This window comes from Callorhinus ursinus, unplaced genomic scaffold (assembly GCF_003265705.2).
Source record: "Callorhinus ursinus isolate GAN/ISIS: 27379988/994484 unplaced genomic scaffold, GSC_fseal_2.0 scaffold92, whole genome shotgun sequence".
NCBI lineage: Eukaryota > Metazoa > Chordata > Mammalia > Carnivora > Otariidae > Callorhinus > Callorhinus ursinus.
Genome location: NW_027397154.1, coordinates 1,990,813 through 2,014,453, shown reverse-complemented (window position 1 = coordinate 2,014,453; position 23,641 = coordinate 1,990,813). Strand labels below are relative to the sequence as shown.

Genomic DNA, 23,641 nt, shown 5'->3' with positions numbered 1-23,641 from the left:
GATTGTTTCATAAATACTTTTGACCCCGTCCCTAATCAGAGGTGGTAATATTTTGCTTATTGAACTAGAATACCAAAATTCCGCACATTTTGCTTTTTTAAGCCTGGGGTCCTTCAGACTCAGCTGGTGTCTTCTCCCCTTTCTCTTGCTCACCTGGTTTCCTTTTGTGAGGAGTGCAAGCTTGTTCATGATGGTTGCTGATCTTTTTCTTTCAGTTGATTGATATCACAGGCAAGAACCAGGATGAATGTGTCATTGCTTTGCATGACTGCAATGGAGATGTCAACAGAGCCATCAATGTCCTACTGGAAGGAAACCCAGATACGGTAGAGTGTTAATAGAGCGTTCTAGAAAGTGGGTCCCTGGCTGAGAAGCTCAGAATATTCTAAAAATAGCAAGTGGAGTAACTCAACTTAAAGGAGAGTACCTTATTCTCCAAATGGAGCAGAGAACTGTCCTGGCGATCGTTTGCTGTGGGTTGCAAATACTTCAGATTTATACAATAAGTAGAAGAAAACATAAAATCTGTCTCTTTTATTTTGCTTAGAATAAATTATTCATTCTAGGCTAGCTATGGTTTTCCAGACTGGGTTAGTCTGAATTAGAGATGTTATGTGTCAGCCTTAGTTACTAATCAGAATACTCTGCTCACCAGTTTTATTGCTGTTGAATAAGTCACACAAACTAGTGAATTCTGATTTCAAGACATTCTCATCAGTGTCCCCTTTTACAATACATTTTCATTGCTTGAACCTATTTCTGTTGAGGTAGCAGAGAGAGTGTTAACAGCCTTTTGACCGTCCCTGGAGATGATAGGGGATATCTTGGAGGACCTCTTGCCCTAGAATTTCACCTCTTCTCCTTTCCACTTAATGAGATCCTTGTATTTTTGTGCTTGTCCTATCATTGTCCCAAATTGTTAAGTCCCTTAAGAACAGGGGTTCTGCCTTACTAACCTTTGGGATTTTCCTGTGGTGCTTAGCAGAGAACTTTATTGTTTTAATGAGCAGTGTATCTTAAAGTAATTTTCATTTACTTGGTCTTACACTGGGGATCTTTGGTTGGGATAGATAACCAGAGTTCACCCTTAGAGAGATCAGCTTACTGGTATTACAGTGTCACATTTGCTAAATGTTGGAGGTTTGGCAGTTTCCTTGAGACAATAGGAAATAATAGTGGAAAACTTTTTTTAGTCATTAAACTTAAATTTGTGGTTTTTTCTCTTCAAAAATGTGGTCTTAAGGGAGCTTGGCTGGCTCAGTTGGGAGCAGGCGACTCTTGATTTCAGGGTCGTGAGTTCAAGCCCCATGTTGGGTGTAAAGTTTACTTGAAAAAAAAAGTGTGGTCTTAGATTTTACATTATTGATCTTACTTGAAAATTACTGTTTGGGTAATCAGATAAGAGTGCCTTTGGCTCACTTTGAGTTTACTAGAATAATTGTCTGCAAGATTTTTGGGTTGGGGGAAGAGGTGGGACTACTCATGACTTAAAAGTCTGGATTCCTTCCTTCCTCCCTCCCTCCCTCCCTCCCTCCCTCCCTCCCTCCCTCCCTCCCTCCGTCCCTCCCTCCCTCCCTCCTTCAAGTCACATTTTGTTTCACCTTCCAGCATCTTCTGCCTAATGCTTCAAATCTAACTTTCCACGGTATCAGAAAAGGAAAATAAACTGGAGAATATAAGCTTATGCCACAAGTAAACCAGCTGCTAGTGAAACCAGTGGGGAGTAGTATCAACTGCCAAGGGATGTTGGATGTATTTGGGTAGATGAGATCATATCAGAAAACTGGCAGTGCCTTTGGGAAGACCATAGTAATTCCTTTTCCTTATAGAACTCGGGTAGTGCCAGCAGCTGATACATACCATAGAGAAGGGAAAAGATGACAGGTTTCTGAAACTTGCCAGGTTTTGAGACAGACTAGCTGAAAACTCTGAAAGCTAACTGTTTTGAGTCTAGTTTCCAGGGTTTCTGATGCAGGTTTAGTTATAATAGAGGTACTATAACTTATGAATTGAAGCTACTGTGAGCATAAAATGACCTACCAGCTGTAGTGTGGAAGGAGCTTGGACTGGAAGAGTAGGCAGCAAGGAGCTGCCAAGTCCTGGGTGGATACTTAATCTTTTAAAAAATTATTAGTGAACTATTGTAGATTCTTTAGAATTATGGTTATGATTTTGCTATAATTTTAAGCTGATTTTTTTTAAAGATTTTATTTATTTATTTGACAGGGAGAGACATAACAAGAGCAGGAACACAAGCAGGGGGAGTGGGAGAGGGAGAAGCAGGCTTCCCGCAGAGCAGGGAGCCCAGTGTGGGACTCAATCCTAGGACCCTGGGATCATGACCTGAGCCGAAGGCAGACACTTAACGACTGAGCCACCCAGGCGCCCAAGCTGATTTTTTTTTTTTTTTTAAGATTTTATTTATTTATTTGACAGAGACAGAGATAGTGAGAGCAGGAACACAAGCGGGGAGCGGGAGAGGGAGAAGCAGGCTTACCGCCGAGCAGGGAGCCCTATGTGGGGCTCGATCCCAGGACCCTGGGATCATGACCTGAGCCGAGGGCAGATGCTTAACGACTAAGCCACCCAGGCGCCCTTAAGCTGAGTTTTTAACTTAAAAACATTTTTTTAAAATTATAATAAAATGTATTTAAAATCTATCACTTTAACCATTTTTAAGTGTACAATTCAGGGGCATTAAGTACACTGATGGTGTTGTGCAACCCATAGCATTGTGCATTTCTGGGACTTTTTTATTTTCCAAACAAATTCTCTTAAACAATAACTTCCCCTTTCCCCCGTCTTCCCAGCTCCTGGTAACCTCTTCTGTTTTCTGTGTCTATGAATGTGTCTATTCTAGGTACCTCATGTAAGTGGAACCCTACAGTATTTGTTTTTTTTAATGTCTTCTTACTTGGCGTAGTGTTTTCAGAGTTTATCCATAGTGTGGCCATGTGTCAGAATTTCACTCCTTTTTAAGGCTGAACGATATTCCATTATATGTAAATGCCACATTTTGTTTATTCATCCATTGATGGACACTGGAATTATTTGGAAGCAAGTTACAGTCATCATAAATAAAATACTCTGCAGGATGCTTCCCTTGAAGGAGGATATTCTATATGACCATAATATTATCAGCCCTGGGAAAATTAATAGTCATTTCATATATATTTTGTCCATATTCTTGGAAGTTATTAGATATTGGATAGCTGTTGCTGAGCCCTGGGTCATTGTTGTTTGAGTAAGATGGTAACTAGGGTTGTAAAGATTTGGTAGTCTTGGTGTTTGGGAATTTTTATTTGTACATATTTTCTGCAAAATATGTGTGAATCAAGGGGTGTGTTTTTAAAAACTTCAGACTTATAAAACTCATTTCCTGAGGGATGAGGTTTTTGCAAGATGGTTTAGCTTCCTCCTCATCACAGATTTTCTGTCCTGCAGTCTGGAATGAATCCTAGATTATTCTGCTTTGGGGAAAGTTTAATTGGACTATATCAGTTTAGGGACTATAGGGAGAATACAGTATGTAAAACCTGGAATGGAATGCTTCCTATAGTCCACATGTCTCAGGGCCAGGGCTGTGCCTTGGTCCTGGCTGCTACTTGGTCTTTTTAGCAAAGGAAATTGTTGCATGTCAGGGAGTGTGGTTGGGGGGGTGGGCGGTGAGGAGTAGGTATAATTGTTTTCCTCCTAAATTTTGAGTTGCTTGATTAGGGAATGTGCCCAAGAGTCAAATCCTGTTCGTTCATTCTGAATTCAAAGTTAACCTTTAGAAATTTTTAGTTCTTTTTTGCTTTGACATGAATAAGATTATAAAAAGTTGAGAGCCACTGAATCCAAAGGAATTAATATTTTCAGCTCAGGAAACACCCTTGAAAGTTAGGGACCAATAACTAGGTCCTTTGACTAATCTGCCAAGTGACTACACTGGATCCAGATCTTGGCAGTTCTTTTGGAAGTGATCCCTGCAATCCATTAGCTATAAGCACCTCCCCTACAAAAAAGGACTTCCGTTTTGCAGTGATAGGTATAGAATTTGTATTGAGATTCTTGTCTGTACCCTCCATTTAAACAGACATAAATTAGTGGAAGTATCTTAGACTTGGATGATGAGAGGAGAATGGTTAACAGTTTTCCCAGCTTTTATCTTTGGTTTCCCGATAGCAATCCATATTGATTAGACGTGAATGCTCTGCTCTTCTTTAGCATTCGTGGGAGATGGTCGGGAAGAAGAAGGGCGTCTCAGGACAGAAGGATGGTGGCCAAACGGAATCCAACGAGGAAGGCAAAGAAAATCGAGACCGTGACAGAGACTATAGTCGGCGACGTGGTGGGCCACCAAGACGAGGGAGAGGTGCCAGCCGTGGACGAGAGTGTATGCATGGGGCTTTAACAAAACCAGCTGTTGGTCAGTAATGTCTGGACTTCAGGGATGTCAGGACCTTGCTAAGCTGGACCTAGTAACCATAATATCATCCTTTTGATTTTTTTCTTGCCACCGTTTATTCTGAGACCTTGGTATCTCTACATGTAGCATTTTCTAGCTACCAGTTTGGCATGAAATTAGCCTGCAGTCATTTGTAAAGTTGTCTGACTTACAGCTCTCTGTCGTGCTAGTAACCGTCCTGTCCCATCCTTCCAGCTCATTTTCTCTTCCTTGATTTTGTCTCCCTCCCACCATCTATACATGCCATTTACATATTTACATAAATTCCACTGACTCTGCTCTGGCTGTGTTTTTAATTTCAGTTCGGGGTCAGGAAAATGGATTAGATGGCACCAAGAGTGGAGGGCCTTCTGGAAGAGGCACAGAAAGAGGCAGAAGAGGACGTGGCCGAGGCAGAGGTGATCAATTTCTTGGGGGGTGGGGGTGCATATTGGGGGCAGGATACTCTTATTCGTTCTATAGGGGTCTACTTTTATTTGAAAACAAGCAAATTCACATGGCATCTTATTATATTAATTGTTGAGATGTCATGCAAATTCTAGAGATTGCTGAGTGGGGGTAGTGAGAAAGGTAGGTGTCATTTTCTTTAGTCTTTATTGTTGGTGTTAATGTATTTGCTTAAGGACCCAGCAGTTTGGTTAGCAAGGGAAAAATCTATCAATAGGAATGATTGTCCTGCTGCTGTATATTAACTACGCTGTGAGGTGAGAGAAAGAACATCTAATAATATCAACCACTTCACTGTTCCAGAGTTGCCTCAGTTGGCAAGGTAGTTTTGTATCAACTTCTAAAGTATTTCTCTCTCCTTCTCTTTTTCTTTAGGTGGCTCTGGTAGACGAGGAGGAAGGTTTTCTGCTCAAGGAATGGGGTAAGTTTCATTGATTTGATGCCAAAATCTTTAAATTTTTTCCCCCTAAGCATCACTATAATATTCTAGAGGGGCTAATATCCTGGTATCTTGAGGATAATAGGCAGCTTTAACCGAACTGTGATCAGAAAGATTTCTAGACCGTTTATTCAGATAGGTATGTAGATTTCGGGCTTAGAGGTAAATGTTCACCACTTGGGTCATTATCTCTATCTCATAGCTTCATTTGAATGCATATACCTGCTGTTTTCCAAAATTTCACGTGGATTTTATTATGATTCTTGACGTCCTAATCCAGAATAAAGTGTAGATATAAATTGAGATTATACCATAGAATTTTAGGTAGGCTGGTAAGTGAGGAAAGTAGACATGTATAGGATTATAGAATGGGGCTGTGTTGGTTTGTAATAGGGAAAAGGCAAGATTCTTGTGGCCCCCCCCCCCCCCGAGTTAATTTTTTGCTGGTGTTGCTTAAAGGTCAGAGACTCTTTTAAGCTTTTTCCCCCCACCCCCAGAACCTTTAACCCAGCTGATTATGCAGAGCCGGCCAATACTGATGATAACTACGGCAATAATAGCGGCAATACGTGGAACAACACTGGCCACTTCGAACCAGATGATGGGACGAGTGAGTGACTGTTTATTGTTTCTTGCCTCTAAAAACCTAAGGAAATAATTACTTTGAGGTTATCGTCATATTAAAAAGTAGAGGAACGGTTTTTGGGCGCAGAGATCGGGGAGCTAGAGATGGCCATTGAAATACTGTGTATATTCTCTTTCCTGATTGTGTGCCTGTGGGCACTTTGTATGCTGTTTCACCTGGTCTTCATCACTCTTCTGTGAGATTGACGCTAGTCGCCATCTCCAGATGACAAGCACACTGAAAGTGTGGTTGAAATTTGCTAGTATTTGAACTCAGAATTGTTGGACTCTCAAAGCCCCTGTTCTCTCTGTCACCCTGGCTGCTCTTAGGTCCAGGTGTATTTCTTAGGGTTTCTGTTAGGGTGTCTAGCTTTGCTTTCTGAAAAGGTATCCATAATTAATCAAGCCACTACTTGTAGAGGTGAACAAGGCCCAGAATCAAAGCCCACTGACAACTTAATTGGTTTTTGGCATTGAGATAAGAATATCTTTTTTCCCTTCATTTTTGGAAAACCTCAGTGGGGAAAAAGGAAATTGTATCTTACTAGCTCTATTTATTGGATAGTCTTCTGAGCATGGAAGAATATCAAGGGATTTGAATAAGATTTTTTTGTTGTCATTAGCTGACTTTGGTATCTGTATCTGGGTAGGGTGTATATATTTAAGGTTTTTTTTTTTAAGATTTTATTGATTTTATTTGACAGACACAGCGAGAGAGGGAACACAAGCAGGGGGAGTGAGAGAGGGAGAAGCAGGCTTCCCACTGAGCAGGCAGCCCAATGCGGGGGGCTCGATCCCAGGACTTCGGGATCATGACCTGAGCCAAAGGCAGATGCCTAACAACTGAGCCACCCAGGCGCCCCTCTTTAAGGATATTTTAGGCTTGTGGGATATATCAAGAGGTGTTTGGGAGTAAAAGATACTTTACCCCCCCCTTTTAGGCTCCAGCGTCTTTTATTCTTTTTTTTTTTTTTAAAGATTTTATTTATTTATTCATGAAAGACAGAGAGAGAGAGAGAGAGAGAGGCAGGCAGAGGGAGAAGCAGGCCCCCAAGGAGCAGGGAGCCCGACGCGGGACTCGATCCCAGGACCCCGGGATCATGACCTGAGCCGAAGGCAGATGCTTAACCATCTGAGCCACCCAGGCGCCCCCAGCGTCTTTTATTCTTATGAGATCACTAACTTCCTTATGGCTGAGCCAACACATGGAGAGCTTGAGACCCTTTTCTCCTGTAAAGAGGGGAATGATTCAATAGTAGAGCATGCATTAGGCTCTTTGACTCCTTATCCGTTTACTTGCCTTGCCCCTTTTCAAAGATCATTGATCTTTATCTCTGTCTTTAGGAGGGTCTTTGGCACAAACAGTTCATCTACTGCCCACAAGATGTTATACTTTAGGTCCTGAATGTTATTTGCTTTTTGTTTAACACACTATTTTATAAATGGATTTTGAATACAGTTTTCCCATTGGTGGAGGCTGAAGTTGAGTTACTGACAAGATGGAGATCTGTTTAATTCCCTAGACCATTTGGCTAAGAAATGTATTTTATTACTTTGGAGGCACAGAGTTGCTCTTCATCTCTTGATTGTTTTGTAGAGGCAGTGGTAGCAGTCAGATTAACAAAAGTTACCATTTCTGAGCTCTAGTTCTTGGGTATTTTTTTTTTTTTTAAGATTTTATTTATTTATTTGACAGAGAGCGCGAGAGCAGGAACACAAGCAGGGGGAGTGGGAGAGGGAGAAGCAGGCTCCCCGCAGAGCAGGGAGCCCGATGCGGGACTTGATCCCAGGACCCCGATCCCAGGACCCCAGGATCATGACCCGAGCCGAAGGCAGGCGCTTAACGACTGAGCCACCCAGGCGCCCATGGGTATTTGGTTTTTTTATCATTGGCAGAAAAAATAATAGATGTTAAGGGATTTGTTTTCAGTTGTGGATAGAAAATCAGGCATGGAGTCCCAGTCCTAGAATGCAAGCCTTAGCTGTTTTCAGCAAGGATCTGGTTTGGAAACAAGGAATGATAAGGTGTGTGTTTATTTCTTCTGAGTAGAAAATAGCAAATTTGGGAGGTTAGAATCAGAAATCTGACTTGTGGCTGAATGAAAAACTGTGTGATGCTGCTGTCATCTTGTTAATGTGAAAGAGTTGGGTGTAGCTTCATGCATTTCCATTGTTAATTTCACAGCATGAACTGACTTTTGTGCTTGATCTCTTTTTGTGTTTCCCTGATAGCAAACATCAAATTCCCTTTTTTATTTAAAAAGAAATTCAAACCTACCCTTAAAATATCCACAGGTACAATGGGAATTGTGTTTTGGGGGCAGATGTTCTCATTCATAAGCAAAATTTCATTGGTTGTTTTTTCTTTTCTTTTTTGTTTCAGGACTTGATTTCATTGGGGTTGAGGGGTCAAATTATCCCCGAAAATTTGAGACTGCTCCTGGTATGATACATCCAGGCGCCTAACTGCCCCGGATATTTTTATAGATTTTTATGAATTGAAATATCTGTGGATATGTCATTTTTCTGTCGTCCTGCTTTTTTCCTTTTCTGCCTTTCTCTCTCATACTCTGTGCCTGTTTTTCCTTCTTAAAAATTTTTGTCCATTAGTGAAGATTTAACATTTACGTTGACTGCTGTCTTCTGACAGAATGGAAATCTCTGTCTGTCATTCAGAGCCTTTGCACTCTTTCTTTTCCTTTGTGCCACCTCAGTACAGCCTTCTTGGCCGCGACCGCACATCCTGTGTGGGATCGAGTAGGCATCTCCATTCCTCCTTTCCATCCCAGAGGCAGTCGCCAGAGTGCAGGAAGACATTCCTCCTTGAGAGAGCCTGTCAGTAGGAGGTTACTTCCAACTCCAGGATCATGTATATGGACAGATTTTGGGTTCCATTTATCCAGGGCAGGATGGATGTCTGTGCAGAGGAAGAGTAGTGTTACCAGGGAGAGGGAAGAATGTGCTTTGTAACTTGTCTGAACTGAGATTGGACTTTAGTTTGATTTGGAGAACATTGCCATTATTAAGTGGTTTGGAATTTCCCTGGTCCAGTTATAATGTCCTGGGAGAGGTATTATAATGAATATCTTTTTCTCTAGCAAATAGGGTTCTTTCATTATTAAAGTTCAGAAGAATTTCATTTTTTTCCTTAAGATTTTATTTTGACGTATTCTCCACACCCAATGTGGGGCTTGAACGCATGACCCCCAGCATGAAGAGTCACATGGTCTACTGACTGAGTCAGCCAGGCGCCCTTAGAAGAATTTCAGATGGGTTCTGTAGGTTTATTTATTTATTTATTTTAAGATTTTATTTATTTGACAGAGACAGCGAGAGAGGGAACACAAGCAGGGGGAGTGGGAGAGGGAGAAGCAGGCTTCCCGCGGAGCAGGGAGCCTGATGTGGGGCTTGATCCCAGAACCCTAGGATCATGACCCGAGCCGAAGGCAGATGCCTAACTGACTGAGCCACCCAGGCACCCCAGGTTTTGTAGGTTTAGAATATTTCTCTTCAGTGACAGTAAAATATCTGAATGGCAGACTTTCATTCTTTTGAGAAGATTTCTCCATTTGGAAAGAAGATTTTAAGAGTTAATCAATATGTACTGTTGTTCTAGAGAAGAAAGGAGTGTTCTTGTCCTTTTCTGTAGGCAGGTGGTTATTTCTTACTGTGGTCCTTGTCGAAGGGAGGAATCCTGGCTCTCATAGAACAGTTTCCCTTTCTGAGGATCTATGTATACATGAAGCAAAACAAGGGGAATGTGGAAGGTGGTTTGATTGCTGATGGACCTTTCCTGTAGAAACTCTCCTGACTTCATTATTACCACCATGAGGAGGGTGTGCACCTGCATTGTCTGCGCCGTGTCCCTGGCAGGTTAGCTGTCACATTCTGTAGGATTAGGGTTAGGATAATAACTAACAGACACATTTGATTTCTCGGTTTTGGCCTGTGTCTTTTGAAAAGAGCAAGACCCATGAGGGTTTCTTAGGGTTAGACCAATAAGATCTATAAACCTGACTGCTATTGAGTATACATTTTTAAATTGAGTCCTTATAGCAGATAGTTGTCCGTGCCCTTAGTTTGGAAGCTGGTCCTTCACTGCCGTCCACTGTGGTGTGGCAGCTATTTGTGTTCCTCCTTGCTGCTCTCTCCGGACTGCCCACAGTGTTGTCTCATACCAGATGAGTAGGTGTAGTTTATATTCTGGTTTAAATTGGTTGCTGCCGTTTTGCTTGAATTGACCACTAAGTCGGAGGGCTGAAGGGTTTAAGAGTTTGCCTGGAGCATTGGGTCTGTTGTCCCCCGGCTCCCCACTCCCACTGTCTTTGCTGTTAAAAGTATGTAACAAAACCTGAAAGTAGGTGTGAAATCATAATCTTATTAAAACCCTGGTGTTCTGAGGTATTACTTTCTAAATAGTCTTTTTTTCCTCCTGGAGCCTAGGAATCCCTTCTGATTACTAAAATCTGGTTACACTTTTGGCTGCCAAAATGTTAATACGCTAGTGTTTTTTACACATGCCTTGTACTGGCACTTAAAATTACTTCACTGTTTTTTCTTTATTGCCAGGTGCATGGAGGACTGCAACAGAGGAATGGGGAACTGAAGATTGGAATGAAGATGTAGGTATTCCCAGGTCATTCCTCACTAGTGCTTTCTATCCCTAAGTGGTGTTTAGGGATAGAAAATGGGTATGTTTCTACCCCTCAAAATTCACCCTTAAGATTCTGACCCAAAACTTTTACATCCAAAATAGTGTTCTGAGCCAGAACATTTCACATATGTTATATGAAGGAGACTGGGCATGAACAGGACTCTGTGGAACCAGACTATGGAAAGGGCAAGTGCACCTGTGTAAGTCCAATATCTGATTGTCGGATTTATCCCAGGAAGAGATGGTGGTTGGGTTAGGGCAGGACATGGAGTCAGACAGGTAGTGCGTTGAGTAACAGCCGCTGGTGGCGCATGACTGCCGGAGCCAGTTCTGTTACTTGGTTCACATTCAGGCATTGGTGTATGGTCCTGGAATTGGCTTAGAGGTGGGTACAAAGTGAAAGATACTGTACCACGTCCTCAAGTTTACAATCTGGTTGGTTCTGGAACCCTTTTACTTACTTGAAGCCCAACTTTGTAATTGAGACAAATAGGTAGAACTGGCCGTCTTCCAGCTTGACTCCGCTTGGAAATCTTGTACATGGGTGGCACGTAAACAAGCTATGTGAATTCACTGGTGTAGTACCTGAGTAAAAGAATTTTGCTGATTCTTGGTTACAGTCAAGCTTTTGTGAATTCTGCTTTTCATTGATCATGGATTAACTCTTGTTTTAACCTCTTTCAGTCTACTTTCTTATACTTGTATATATTCAGGCAAGACAGCTCATACGGGAAGAGGGTGATACGTCAAACTGTTTTGGTTTGCCAGACCTGAGTTTTTAAAATTTCAGATGCATCAGAGGGTGATTCTTTTCTGTTGTACCTGAGCTAGACTGCCTTGTGAATAATTTCTAAGATTTGGCTTGTCTGGTTAAGCAACTTTCAGAGAACGGTATATTTGGGGGAGTGGATTCCCTGTTTTTAGAGAAAAGATTTTAATCAAAAAGTGAAAATAAAACCAAATCAAGTTTTGAATAGTAGGGTAAGTTACTCCCTAAAATTGCTTACCTAATTTTAGGGTCTTATACTGCAAAGACTAGGTGTAATAAAATCACCATTAAGGCAAAAATTGCATATTGTTGAAATTATCCCTAAAAAGACCTTAATTTACTTGGATCCTTACTGCTCAAAAGCTAGGAATTAATTTCTTTTATTTCTGTCTTTGTCTTGGCTGTAACCTTTCTTTCTTTGAGAGGAGCAGTGGAAGATAAAGTTTGGTTTGGGTCGAGGTGGGAGTTGGGAAATCGGATGGGAAGGTATAAAAAGGTTTTCTTTTTCTGTGTAGCATGTGTATTTAGCTTCTTGGAAGTTTGGCGTGCACATCATGTGACTCCACCATATTTTACCGGGTTTCTTGATTTTACCCTCTTTTGATAAAGTCATTGAGCCTGTTTAGAAGGGGCATGGAGGTCAGTCCATGCAGAGTTCCTTTGGGTAGGTGGTTTTCTTTTCTGAGGGTTTTCCCTTTTCCTTGGTGTTAAATTCCCCTTGCCTGTGCCGGGTTTCTGACTGTAGCCCACCTGACACCAGGAGTGACTAACCCCTCTGTTTTCCAGCTGTCTGAGACCAAGATCTTCACTGCCTCTCATGTGTCTTCAGTGCCTCTGCCTGCAGAGAATGTGACAATCACCGCTGGTCAGAGGCAAGTGTGCGGTAAAGTCCAGCGTCTTTCCCAGAGGGGCCTGACGAGAGGGCTGTAAGGGGAGTGGCACTGGGCCTTTATAAGCCCCTGTGGCGTTGGCAGTAATGGTGACCAAAGCATACTAGGTTCCTCCTGAGGCGGTTGGTAGGTCTGTAGGAGTTGGTCTATTGAGCGGAACTCCATATATTGCAGTTTTAAAGATGGTTCTCTCCAAACTAGCTTCTTGAATTACGTAGGTCCACTTAAATTAAAACTCAGCACAATATAATTTGTATTAAGGTAAAGTTAAACATGGAAGTGTTTTCACTTATTTGAGTTTGCAGGACTGTTCAGTAGCTTCTTTTCTTGCTTTATAATTAAGATTTTTGTCCAGTCAGCCTACTGAGTAAAGTGATCATTTTTACTGCAGGATCTGGCTAATGAACTTTTACGAACTTGAACCCTAGTTATTGGGTCAGTAGAGGGAGAAACACTTACCAGGAATACTTTTATCTCTGGAAATCCCCTTGGATTATTTCTAGACCTGGGTATGATAGCTGTTGACTCAGAGGTCCTGAATTGCACTAGAAATAGGATGTTAGGCCCATCACCCCCAGAGCTGATGCGTATTGTTTTTATGACACCAGTTCTTCAGTTCTTTGACACCCAACTAGGTGTTCAGTAATTCAGTTCTGACACTATCCAGTGTTAGCACAGACCCTAGTTGATGCCTTTATCCCACCAGACAGCCCTTGCTTCAGAGGTCAGCTGCAAATGGGGGCCCAGGCTATCCACACACTTCTGCCTGGCTGACTACAAATTTGGGGATTCTCACAGCCTCCTTAGGTTCAGTAATCCACTAACATGACTCGCAGAACTCAGGGAAGAGGTACCTTGCCATCACTGGTTTGTTGTAACCAGCACTCAGGAACACAGCCAAATGGACAAGTTGCATACGGTGGGGCGTGGGGTCAGGCACAAAGCCCCTAAATTTCATTACTTTAATAAGCCTGATTGATTAAGCCATTGGCTATGAAAGGCAGTCCCCAGCTCCCTTTCAACCCTAAGAGTGGGTAGAGTGTGCTGGGGCTGAAAGTTCTAAATCTTTAAACCCCTTCCTGGTGTTTCTGGTGGCAGCTCCCTTCCTGAAGCTATGTGGGGCCGGGAGGGCGGGGCTCCCACCCTGAATAACCTCATTATCATAAACTTTGGTTGAAAGAAGCTCATTATGGGGCAGCTGGGTGGCTCATTCGGTTAAGTGTCCACTCGATTTCGGCTTAGGTCGTGATCTCAGGGTCATGAGATGGAGCCCCATGGAGGGCTCCATGCTGGCCATGGAGTCTGCTTAAGATTCTCTCTCTCGGGGCGCCTGGGTGGCTCAGTTGGTTAAGCGTCTGCCTTTGGCCCGGGTCATGATCTCTGGGTCCTGGGATTGAGCCCCGCATCGGGCTCCCTGCTGAGCAGGGAGTCTGCTTCTCCCTCTCCCACTCCCCTCCCCACCACTCGTTCTCTCTCTCTCAAATAAATAAAATTGTAAAAAGGGTTCTCTCTCATAAAAATAAAAATAAAGGGGCTTATTACGAATAACAAAAGACATTTCAGGAAATTTTAAGTGTTTTAGGAGCTCTGTGCCAAGAACTGGAGGCAAGCCAAACTTATTTATACCACAGGTAACTTTGGAAATTTTATAAAAATTGGAGGGGAGGGGCACCTGGGTGGCTCAGATGGTTAAGCGTCTGCCTTCGACTCAGGTCATGATCCCAGGGTCCTGGGATCAAGCCCCACATCGGGCTCCTGGCTCAGCAAGGAGCCTGCTTCTCCCTCTCTCTCTGCCTCTCTCCCTGTTCATGCTTTCTCTCTCTCTATCTCTGTGTCTCAAATGAATGAATAAAATCTTTAAAAAAAATTTAAAAATTGGAGGGGAAATTCCAAAGACACTTGAAGAAGATGCCAGTGTTCTAGTATATGTTTTTACGTATTAGGTATTGGTAATGACAGGTATTCGGTATTAAAATACTGGCTAAAAAATTGTAATTTTGGCCCAAATATCAAGCTGCTGTATTAAAACTAACATATGCTATTCTCTTAAATTGATTTCACTAAATTGAAATGTTTAACGTTATTATGGTTGACAACGCTATTGGAACACAGCTAGATCCTATAGTGGCTCTTATATGTTAATTATTTTGGTAAATTAAGCATTTCAGGTCTTTGTGTTATGGATGAGTGACTTCATTTTGCTCTAACCATAATTTGAGTTGGGAGTTGGGGAATGCTAGAATGTTCTGTCACTATTCATCAAGATGTTGCATCTCCCCACTAGAATTGACCTTGCTGTTTTGTTGGGGAAGACACCGTCTTCAGTGGAGAATGATTCATCTAATCTGGATCCATCTCAGGCTCCTTCTCTTGCCCAGCCTCTGGTGTTCAGTAATTCAAAGCAGAGTGCCATAACACAGCCTGCTTCCGGAAACACATTTTCTCATCACAGTATGGTAAGTAGGAATCATGGTGTCTTCTAACCACACTTTCCTGTCAACCCCAGCACATACATGCAGTACTGTCTTCTGGTGACAGTGATTTGGGGCAGGGTAGAGCATCCCCTAAGCAACCTTGGGTGTAGAGACATAGGTTTGGGTAGTAGGGGTGTTGCCAGAGGAGGACTTCGTTTTGGACACACTGAATCTTCTTCTAAAATGAGTGCACAGCACTTACTGAATAGTCATTGTGCTGAACGTTATTTGCTCTTAAAGAGAAAAAAAAATGACCTCAAATTTTAATCCTTTTTTAATCCTAATTGAGCTTCGATGGGAGGTTGTAGCACTTCCCTGTTTCTTGATAGAACAGAATTGCCATATACATTTGTTTAAATCAGACATTTCTGGATTAGCCTTCCAAAAACTTGAAGTTTTCATGAAAGTTTCTACTTACTGTTACTCCCGTTCTCTGTAAGCAGGGATAAGAGTACTTGCTTTGCCTGCCTTACTGAGCTGTAGAAGGATGAAATAAGGTCGTGAATAAGGGCTATACAAATGTGGGAGCGCCAGTGGTATTGTTTATTAACACCTGGAGTAGTTATGGCATGTGACTTACTGATTAAATTTAAAAATTTAAGGTCATTAACTATAGCAAAGAAATTTAAACTAAATGAAAATGATGAACCAATATTTTTTATTATTATTTGAGTTGTCACACAAAGGAAACTTTATTTGCAGCAAATAAGGAGATCACGGGGGGACCAATTTTTTTTTTATAGTCAGCAAATCCTAAGAAGAACTACTTTTCTTTTTTTCTTTTTGCTTTTCTCTTCCTGTCTGTTTGTTTATTTTTTGGTGGAGGGATACTATAGTTGTAAGAGGTAAGAGACCTTGTGTGTGCGTATAATTTTATTTTTCCAGTAGTAGGATTATAGTAATTATTTTAAATAGAAAACTGCTGAGTTAGTTTCTAATCAGAACTGTCAGTTTTTTAACTATTGTCTAAAAATTTTTCTGTGCGTGTCAGTAGTAATTTGGTGATTGATGTTCTGCCATATATGAGAGGTGACAGGTGAGGAAAGGTGGGGAAGAAGGGACAGGGAGCAGAGTGTCGGGATTAAAAGAGAGAGAATGAAGGGCGCCTGGGTGGCTCAGTTGGCTAAGCGTCTGCCTTTGGCTCAGGTCGTGATGTCCTGGGATCGAGTCCTGAGTGGGGCTCCCTGCTCAGCGGGGAGCCTGTTTGTGCCTGCTTGTGTGCGCGCATGTGCACACATGCCCTCTCTCTCTCTCTTTCTCTCAAAAAAAAAAAATAAACTCTAAAAAAAAGTAAAGAGAATGAGACAAAAGTCGTAAGAAGGGGTCATAAAGTTAAGGAAATAACTGCCAACCCCTGAGATATATGGCGGGAAAATGCGGTGAAGTGCTCTGTATCTCTTTTAATTGCCTTTTTAATGTCTGGATTGTAAAGATTTACAACCAAATTCAAACTCTGGTATCAAATTTTCAGCATATTTCATTTATCTTATTCTGTTTAATGTGTCACATGATGTTAAGCTAAATGAAAATACCATTGTGTTCTTCCCATTAACTGTATTAATCCAGAATGCTATTTAATTTTTTTCCCATTAAGAGTAAATGTTAGAGGATTAATTTCCCTTAAAATTTAATAGATGTAAATAATATAGGAAGTTCCCATCATCATGTATAATATGTGGACATTGTCCAACATGGTGTGCCTTTAATGTAAAGCTTTGCACTTGCAGACTATCTGATAATCATTGCTATGTTAGATCATCTCTTTTCCGCAATCTCATACTTTTAACTCGACTTCTGGTGTTTTGTTTTTGTTTGTGTAGTCTTGTGATATAGACTGACGTGGGAAAAATGTCTTACCTTGGGTTGGACAGATTGGTTTTGTATAAGAAAGCACTGTTTTAGAGGTGCCTGGGTGGCCCAGTTAAGTGTCCCTCTTGGTTTTGGCTGAGGTTGTGATCTCGGGGTCGAGAGATTGAGCCCTGCATTGGGTTCTGTGCTCAGTAGGGAGTCTGCTTGGGATTCTCTCCCTCTGCACCATGCACCCTCCCCCCCCCCCAGCTCGTGTGTTCTCTCTCTCTCAAATAAATAAATCTTTAAAAACAAAATGAAACACTTCTCAGTGTTGATGAGGGAGGATGGTATGGTTGGGTAAGAACCTAAGGAAAACTAGATTTTATTTTATTTATTTTTTTAAAGGTACAGTATCTTTTTTTTTTTTTAAGATTTTATTTATTTGAGAGAGAGAGAATGAGAGACAGAGAGCACGAGAGGGAAGGGGGTCAGAGGGAGAAGCAGACTCCCCGCCGAGCAGGGAGTCTGATGCGGGACTCGATCCCGGGACTCCAGGATCATGACCCGAGCCGAAGGCAGTCACTTAACTAACTGAGCCACCCAGGTGCCCAGGAAAACTAGATTTTAAATCTCCTTGAAGGTGTTTTGAAGTAGTCAAGGCCTCATAGTTCATCTTCTGGACAAGACTGGTCTTCTTTCCTGGCAATAGGGAATGGGGCAAATCTCCCAAAAGCATTAAGAGTAAATTTTGCTTTGTTATTTATGGTTACTGTATAGAACTTGGATACATCCAGACAAAACAAATCATGTTGACTCCTTATTTGATTGTCCAGTGCAGAAGTTTTGATAGGCCCTTAGCTTCTCTTCTTTGGCTCCTGTGCTAGTTAAGAGCAGCATTGAGGTGAAGCTCCAGTTAGTTCTTGTTACTTTTCAGCTACTTAGTGGAAGGGGCAAGGACATTAATGGCTAAAGTGAAATTTTATATTAATCTTCATATTAATTTAATAATCACGTACTGGTTGATTTAAAACTTAAAAGGGAAAAAATTCTCTCTAGTCATTAGATCTTTATGCCTGAGGAGGAAGTGATGGTATAAATTTTAATGGTTCTCATTGTTTTGAGTGCTTATTATGTGCCATGCACATATTAAATTCTTTTTTATGTACAGTATTTGTTTAATCCTCCTACAGTTTTATGCAGTACTATTTTCATTTCTGTTTTCAGGTGAGGAAAATGAGGTCCAGAGAAATTACAAATAAGTTTTCTGTGATTATGTAGCCAGGATTTGAACCTAGGCAGTCTGACTCCAGAGATTGTGCTCTAAAGGACTAGACTGTGTACTCAGTCTGGTGACTTTCTTTACTTGTCTGATCTCTACTGGCTCTCACTGTAGACAAGTGTCTTTCTGAGTAGTGAACACATTTGCTTGCTGTAGATTTCTCTCATCTCTGTGTTGATCTACAGGTGAGCATGTTAGGGAAAGGATTTGGTGATGTCGGCGAAGCCAAAGGTGGCAGCACCACAGGCTCACAGTTCTTGGAGCAGTTCAAGACTGCTCAGGCCCTGGCCCAGTTGGCGGCACAGCATTCTCAGTCTGGAACCACCACCACCTCTTCTTGGGACATGGGCTCCGCCTCACAATCCCCATCGCTGGTGCAGTACGGTGAGAAGGATGGAAAGTGACTTGAATTCTATAAGCATTGGAGCATTAATGCCAGAAGCTGGCAGGAATTGAGGGTGGAGAATATGTCTTGAAGTCAGGAGAAGGGCAGCCAGCTGGCTAGTATCCCATACTGATTTTCCCCTAGTCAGATAGGCTGAGTTCAGAAAGCTAGGGAATAGTGAAAAGTTGAGGCTCAGTATCTCTTTATCAGAATTAGACACATTTATAGTTGCAGTCTTCAATTGACCTGGGTGTTTTTGGATTCTCCCTAGATTGGTTTTTAGTGTTTGAGAACAACACGTTGCCTTTGAGAAGTTTCACGGACTTGGCCATTTTAGGATCCTACACTTTAAATATGGACAGTTCCTAGATTCCTGTCTTACCCAGGCAGGGTAATAGTGCTGACTTGATTAGGCTGTACTTAGAACAGGTATGATTCAGTGATCACCACTTTTAGAAATGATTGTAAGCCCTAAAAACCTTTTTATATGAGGTACTGAATCTTGAGGGCCTTGTTTTGTGGCTCTAGAGTAGGAAGATAGCATTTTATTGCGGTTTATCAGCATCTTTGGTCTCATACATATTGGGTTTTTTCATGCAGATTTGAAGAACCCAAATGATTCAGCAGTACACAGCCCCTTTACTAAACGCCAGGCATTCACCCCATCATCAACCATGATGGAGGTGTTCCTTCAGGAGAAGCCACCTGCAGTGGTTACCTCCACAGCCGCACCTCCACCCCCCTCTTCTCCTCTGCCAAGCAAATCCACCTCGGCCCCACAGATGTCTCCCGGGTCTTCAGACAACCAGTCCTCTAGCCCTCAGCCGGCTCAGCAAAAATTGAAACAACAGAAGAAAAAGGCCTCCTTGACTTCAAAGGTACCTGAACTTTGAGATGGGTGTCGTCTTAGGGCAAAAGGGGTGTGGGGATTTGGGAATTGAGATTGTAGGGGGATAGTCTGCAAATTTGAAGCAGAGGGTTTTGTTGTTGTTGTTGTTAGTCTTACAGTAAGGTTGTAATAAAACTGTTACCTTCTCTTTACAGATTCCTGCTCTGGCTGTGGAGATGCCTGGCTCAGCAGATATCTCAGGGCTAAACCTGCAGTTTGGGGCATTGCAGTTTGGGTCAGAGCCCGTCCTTTCTGATTATGAGTCCACCCCCACCACGAGCGCCTCTTCAAGCCAGGCTCCAAGTAGCCTCTATACCAGCACGGCCAGGTAGAGGAGACCTCAATCATAAGACTTTTTTTATTGGGCTTTTACTACTTTTTCTGAGTCTCTTGCTGATTTCTATAATTCTGAAGAGGCTGAGCCTCTGACTGAGTGAAGGAAAAGTACCCGATTGTAGCATTTTCTTAAGCATTTCAAAATACTGTTAAACTAGGATTATCTGTAATTCTAAACAGGTGGAGATATGCCTCTTGGGTACTTTTAGAGTGAGAGGACTTTGGCATCTGGCTAACAATGCCTCTGACACATTTGGTCCTTTGGTGTGGGCCTTATGCCTATGAAGGGTATAACTCTGGTCTCCTAGAAAAGATGTAGCATTGATATATCACACAAGTTAAACAACCTTTTCTACCTCCTCTGATAACTATCTGGGAGGGCCAGCATAAGCAATAGAAAGTCCTGGAGGAATTTCTGGGACTAGGCTATTTTCCTCAGTCGTTCAAATTTAAAAATATAGATGTTAGGCACTAGCCTAATCTGTTGAATCATAATTGCCATTAATGCATGTGAATATTTTAAAAGTTTTCAGGAGAGTTTTATCAGTAACCTTATATCTAATAGGGTTTCTGAGAGAGCCAGGAGCTCAGAATTCCTAACGAATATGAGCAAAAGATGACTTTCCTTGTGCTTAGGGTTCATGGTAAGATGTATCAGAGGGATCAGGAGTGGTTTATCCTTTCTGCTTTTGCCTCTTTTTCTTAAAACAGCAGAATGTAGGGTAGCTGTTTTAGTTTAGACCCCTGGCTCTACAGGATGTGGAAATACCTATTGTTGTCAGGAGAAAATTGTTTTTTTATTTGTTGCTGGAAGTTTTCTTTTTGATTGTAATCGAATTACTGTAGTAGAAGATCTCCACCATTTCCTTAGTATTAGTGGATCTGTTCTGCTTTGTTTCTCTGAGATTTTCCTTCTGCATTCCCCACAGTGAATCTTCATCCACAATTTCATCTAACCAGAGTCAGGAGTCCGGTTATCAGAGCGGTCCAATTCAGTCGACAACCTATACCTCCCAAAATAATGCTCAGGGTCCTCTGTATGAACAGAGGTCCACACAGACTCGACGGTACCCCAGCTCCATCTCCTCATCACCCCAAAAGGACCTGACTCAGGCAAAGGTAGTGGCTTTACGAGTCCCTGGGTGCTGGTTAGGACAATATTGGGCAGAGTCTCTTTAGTGTTAGTGTTTTACTTCATGACAAATGGTGCTGGGATACCTCAGAAGTGCTGATTGAGAAGCTGGAAAAAGCACATATCTGTGGTTGGTGAAATTAGAAAGTTCTTGTCGGCAAGCCTGGAGATTCAGAGCCAGAAAACCTTTCTCTTTGCAGTAAAGATTCATTCTTTGTAGTAGAATCAATGTCAAATAATTGTTTACTTTTCTGGGAAGATCTGAGTGCTAGACTTCCGGGTGTGTATCAACAGACACCTTGCTGTGTCTCGGCCCGGTGAGGGGACAGCATGTCCCAGAAGTGCTGTGGAGTGACGGTCAGTTGCAGCCAGCACAGTGGCTGGTTTGGCTGAACTGTCGGACTTCCCCGTCCTCCCCTGGGGCCCTAGGCTTAGGCCTTTCCTGTGTCTGTTCTGTGTTTGGGGTGTCTTGAACAGTTTGGGGGTTGCCTTCTGCTGCTGTTGGTCACACAGGATTGGTGTACCTTGTTATCATTTCCATTTTAAGTTCTTGTCGTTTTGTTTGGGTAGTCTGCGTTATGTCAATCCTTTGGTTAGCTTGCAGAATTCTCTGAAAGATTTGTTGATGGAAATTAAGCTGAGTCAGTGCTAACTTGACCAATTCACTTAATTTTGTGTTTCTTACTCCTCTGTTTTCTTGTACCAGAATGGCTTCAGCTCTGTGCAGGCCACGCAGTTACAGACCACGCAATCTGTTGAAGGTGAGTGCTCTCCAGGCCTTTTCCTCTATGTTGTGTTTTTTCTCCCCTCTCAGTATTTTTTGCTTTTCTTAGATTATAGTGAGAAGAGTCCTGGCTCTTCTGGTTATAGTCTTCATTTGGTTCTGCCTTGCTATTTAGTATCAAACAAACCTAAGTTTTCAGTTTCTCTGTTTTAGAACAGGATAATACCCTTGGTTCCTTTCCTTGGATAAATGAGATAGTGCTCTGAAATGCTTGGAATTTAAAAGAGAGGGAGGGAGGGAGAGCGGGGCTACCTAAACACACATGGTCCCTTATTAAATGACTCAGCACTCTTGGCTTGGGGACTCCCATGACTTGGATTCATTTCTGTCTCTTAGACACTCCCTTTCCTCTGATGAGGTGAATTATTTATTCTTCCAGGTGCTACAGGCGCTGCAGTGAAATCTGACTCACCTTCCACCTCTGGCATCCCCCCTCTCAGCGAAACGGTGTCTGCAGCTTCCTTACTGACAACAGCCAGTCAACACTCATCCTCCTTGGGTGGTTTGAGCCACAGTGAGGAGAATCCAAATGCCACCACCACACAACACAGCAGGTGATTTGGGTCGTGGCTTGACGTTGGGGTTGGGAGGAGCAGTAACAGAGCTCTCTGTCTCCATCCTGTCCCTGCTGCCTGGCAGGGGCCACATTAGTGAGGTGGATGACCTGAAAGCTACGGGAAGTAGAAGCAGAGGAGGCCCTCCCTTCTCAGCAGCACTCTCGCTGTGCCTGCTCCCTGCCCTCGGCTGGCCACTGTGCTCCCCGTGATCTCAGGTCTCCTTGGGTCCCTTGTTCCACCTCATCTCCTCATCCGTGCTCTTGACGGAAGCCCCAGGTCACATAATCGTAGCTCTGTGGCCGATGGCACCCTCTTCTTTGCAGCACGTTATCCACGCAGCAAAATACCCTTTCGTCATCCACATCTTCTGGGCGCACCTCGACATCCACTCTTTTGGTAAGTGATGCTGCAAGAGAGGAAGTGTGGTTTTCTTACATTTCTCAAGAAAGGGATTCTTGGAAGTCTCTTCAAGAGGTGGCTAAGGCAGGAGAATCCAGAAATACTACAGAGCTGTAGGCCAGGTCCCCAAACCCAGGATGTGACTCCTGAGCCTTTGTGTGACTTTTTTTTCTTCTCACATTGAAGTGGGTGGGGCTTTGTATGTTCTGATAAATGCTGTAAGAGCATCCCTTTCTCACTGGGGTGGCTGTTCTTATTCCTTGGCCTGGGATATGCTGATCATAGGTGCTGAAAATCATCAGTGTGAGTCTGGGCATCCTATGAAAGTGGAGGCTAGGTGAAAACTGTTGATCTAATCGTTGATTAGATTAGATTAGATTAGATTAGATTAGATTAGATTCCACCATTTGTGGAATTAGGCTGAGATGGTAGGGAAGATCCATTCTGGGCAAAGGTGTCTGGTTTGCCAGAAACCAGGGGAAGATAATGAGTGCTAAGGCTTCCTTAGAAGTCTCTTTTTCCTCAGATACACTGTTTGAGGTTCAAATTCATCAGAACTTGCTGAACTAGTGAAGGAGATTGTGGGAGAGAAGACTAGGGTGTATTTCCTTCACTTAAGTCGTTCATTGGCTAGGCAGCATTGGTTTTTGGGGTGTTTGTCCCCGCTTGCTCTGTGCCTCTCTGACGGGGGATGATGTGCAGGGGGTCTGTTGTTAACCACCCCTGCCTGACGAGTCTTGGGAGATGTGTAGCTGGAGGATAATTAGTAATTTCTTCTGACCCCTTTGGCAGAGGGCAACCAGAACTCTGCCACAGCCTTTTTTTAACTGGGCGGCTGAAGTGCTCTCACCAGCAGAAGGGAGTGTGCCTTTCTCCTGACCTGTTTTGCTAATCACTCTTTCCTCCTGTCTTCCACTGTTCCCCCTTTTTTAAGCACACAAGCGTGGACAGTGAGGCGAACCTCCATTCTTCCTCCAGCACTTTCTCTACCGCGTCCAGCACGGTTTCTGCGCCTCCTCCAGTGGTCAGTGTCTCCTCCAGTCTCAACAGCGGCAGCAGCTTGGGCCTCAGCCTCAGCAGTAACTCCACCGTCACAGCCTCGACTCGGAGCTCAGTTGCTACAACTTCAGGTAGAAGGTGGCTGGCATTCTTCTGGGACAGAGGAGAGAAGTAATTGTGTGACAGGGTAAAAGTGATTTCTCTTTTTAGGAAAAGCTCCTCCCAACCTCCCTCCTGGGGTCCCGCCATTGTTGCCTAATCCGTACATTATGGCTCCAGGGCTGTTACACGCCTACCCGGTAAGTGAGATCGAAGTGCTTTCTCCAAATGATGAAGATGAGAT

At 42.7% G+C, this 23,641-nt stretch overlaps 1 protein-coding gene across 1 annotated transcript in view; it reads left to right on the top strand.

Moving 5' to 3' along the window:
• Window positions 1-23,641, top strand: part of UBAP2L (ubiquitin associated protein 2 like) — a 40,570-nt gene that overhangs the window by 5,761 nt on the left and 11,168 nt on the right. The window contains exons 4-20 of the mRNA XM_073888646.1: window positions 216-326; window positions 4,210-4,378; window positions 4,753-4,848; window positions 5,273-5,318; window positions 5,834-5,946; window positions 10,530-10,582; window positions 12,170-12,255; window positions 14,558-14,729; window positions 18,003-18,201; window positions 18,803-19,080; window positions 19,247-19,419; window positions 20,357-20,546; window positions 21,266-21,320; window positions 21,723-21,897; window positions 22,224-22,296; window positions 23,234-23,429; window positions 23,509-23,597. Coding sequence (XP_073744747.1) covers window positions 216-326; window positions 4,210-4,378; window positions 4,753-4,848; window positions 5,273-5,318; window positions 5,834-5,946; window positions 10,530-10,582; window positions 12,170-12,255; window positions 14,558-14,729; window positions 18,003-18,201; window positions 18,803-19,080; window positions 19,247-19,419; window positions 20,357-20,546; window positions 21,266-21,320; window positions 21,723-21,897; window positions 22,224-22,296; window positions 23,234-23,429; window positions 23,509-23,597 — 2,274 coding nt within the window. The remainder of the gene's footprint in view (window positions 1-215; window positions 327-4,209; window positions 4,379-4,752; window positions 4,849-5,272; window positions 5,319-5,833; window positions 5,947-10,529; window positions 10,583-12,169; window positions 12,256-14,557; window positions 14,730-18,002; window positions 18,202-18,802; window positions 19,081-19,246; window positions 19,420-20,356; window positions 20,547-21,265; window positions 21,321-21,722; window positions 21,898-22,223; window positions 22,297-23,233; window positions 23,430-23,508; window positions 23,598-23,641) is intronic.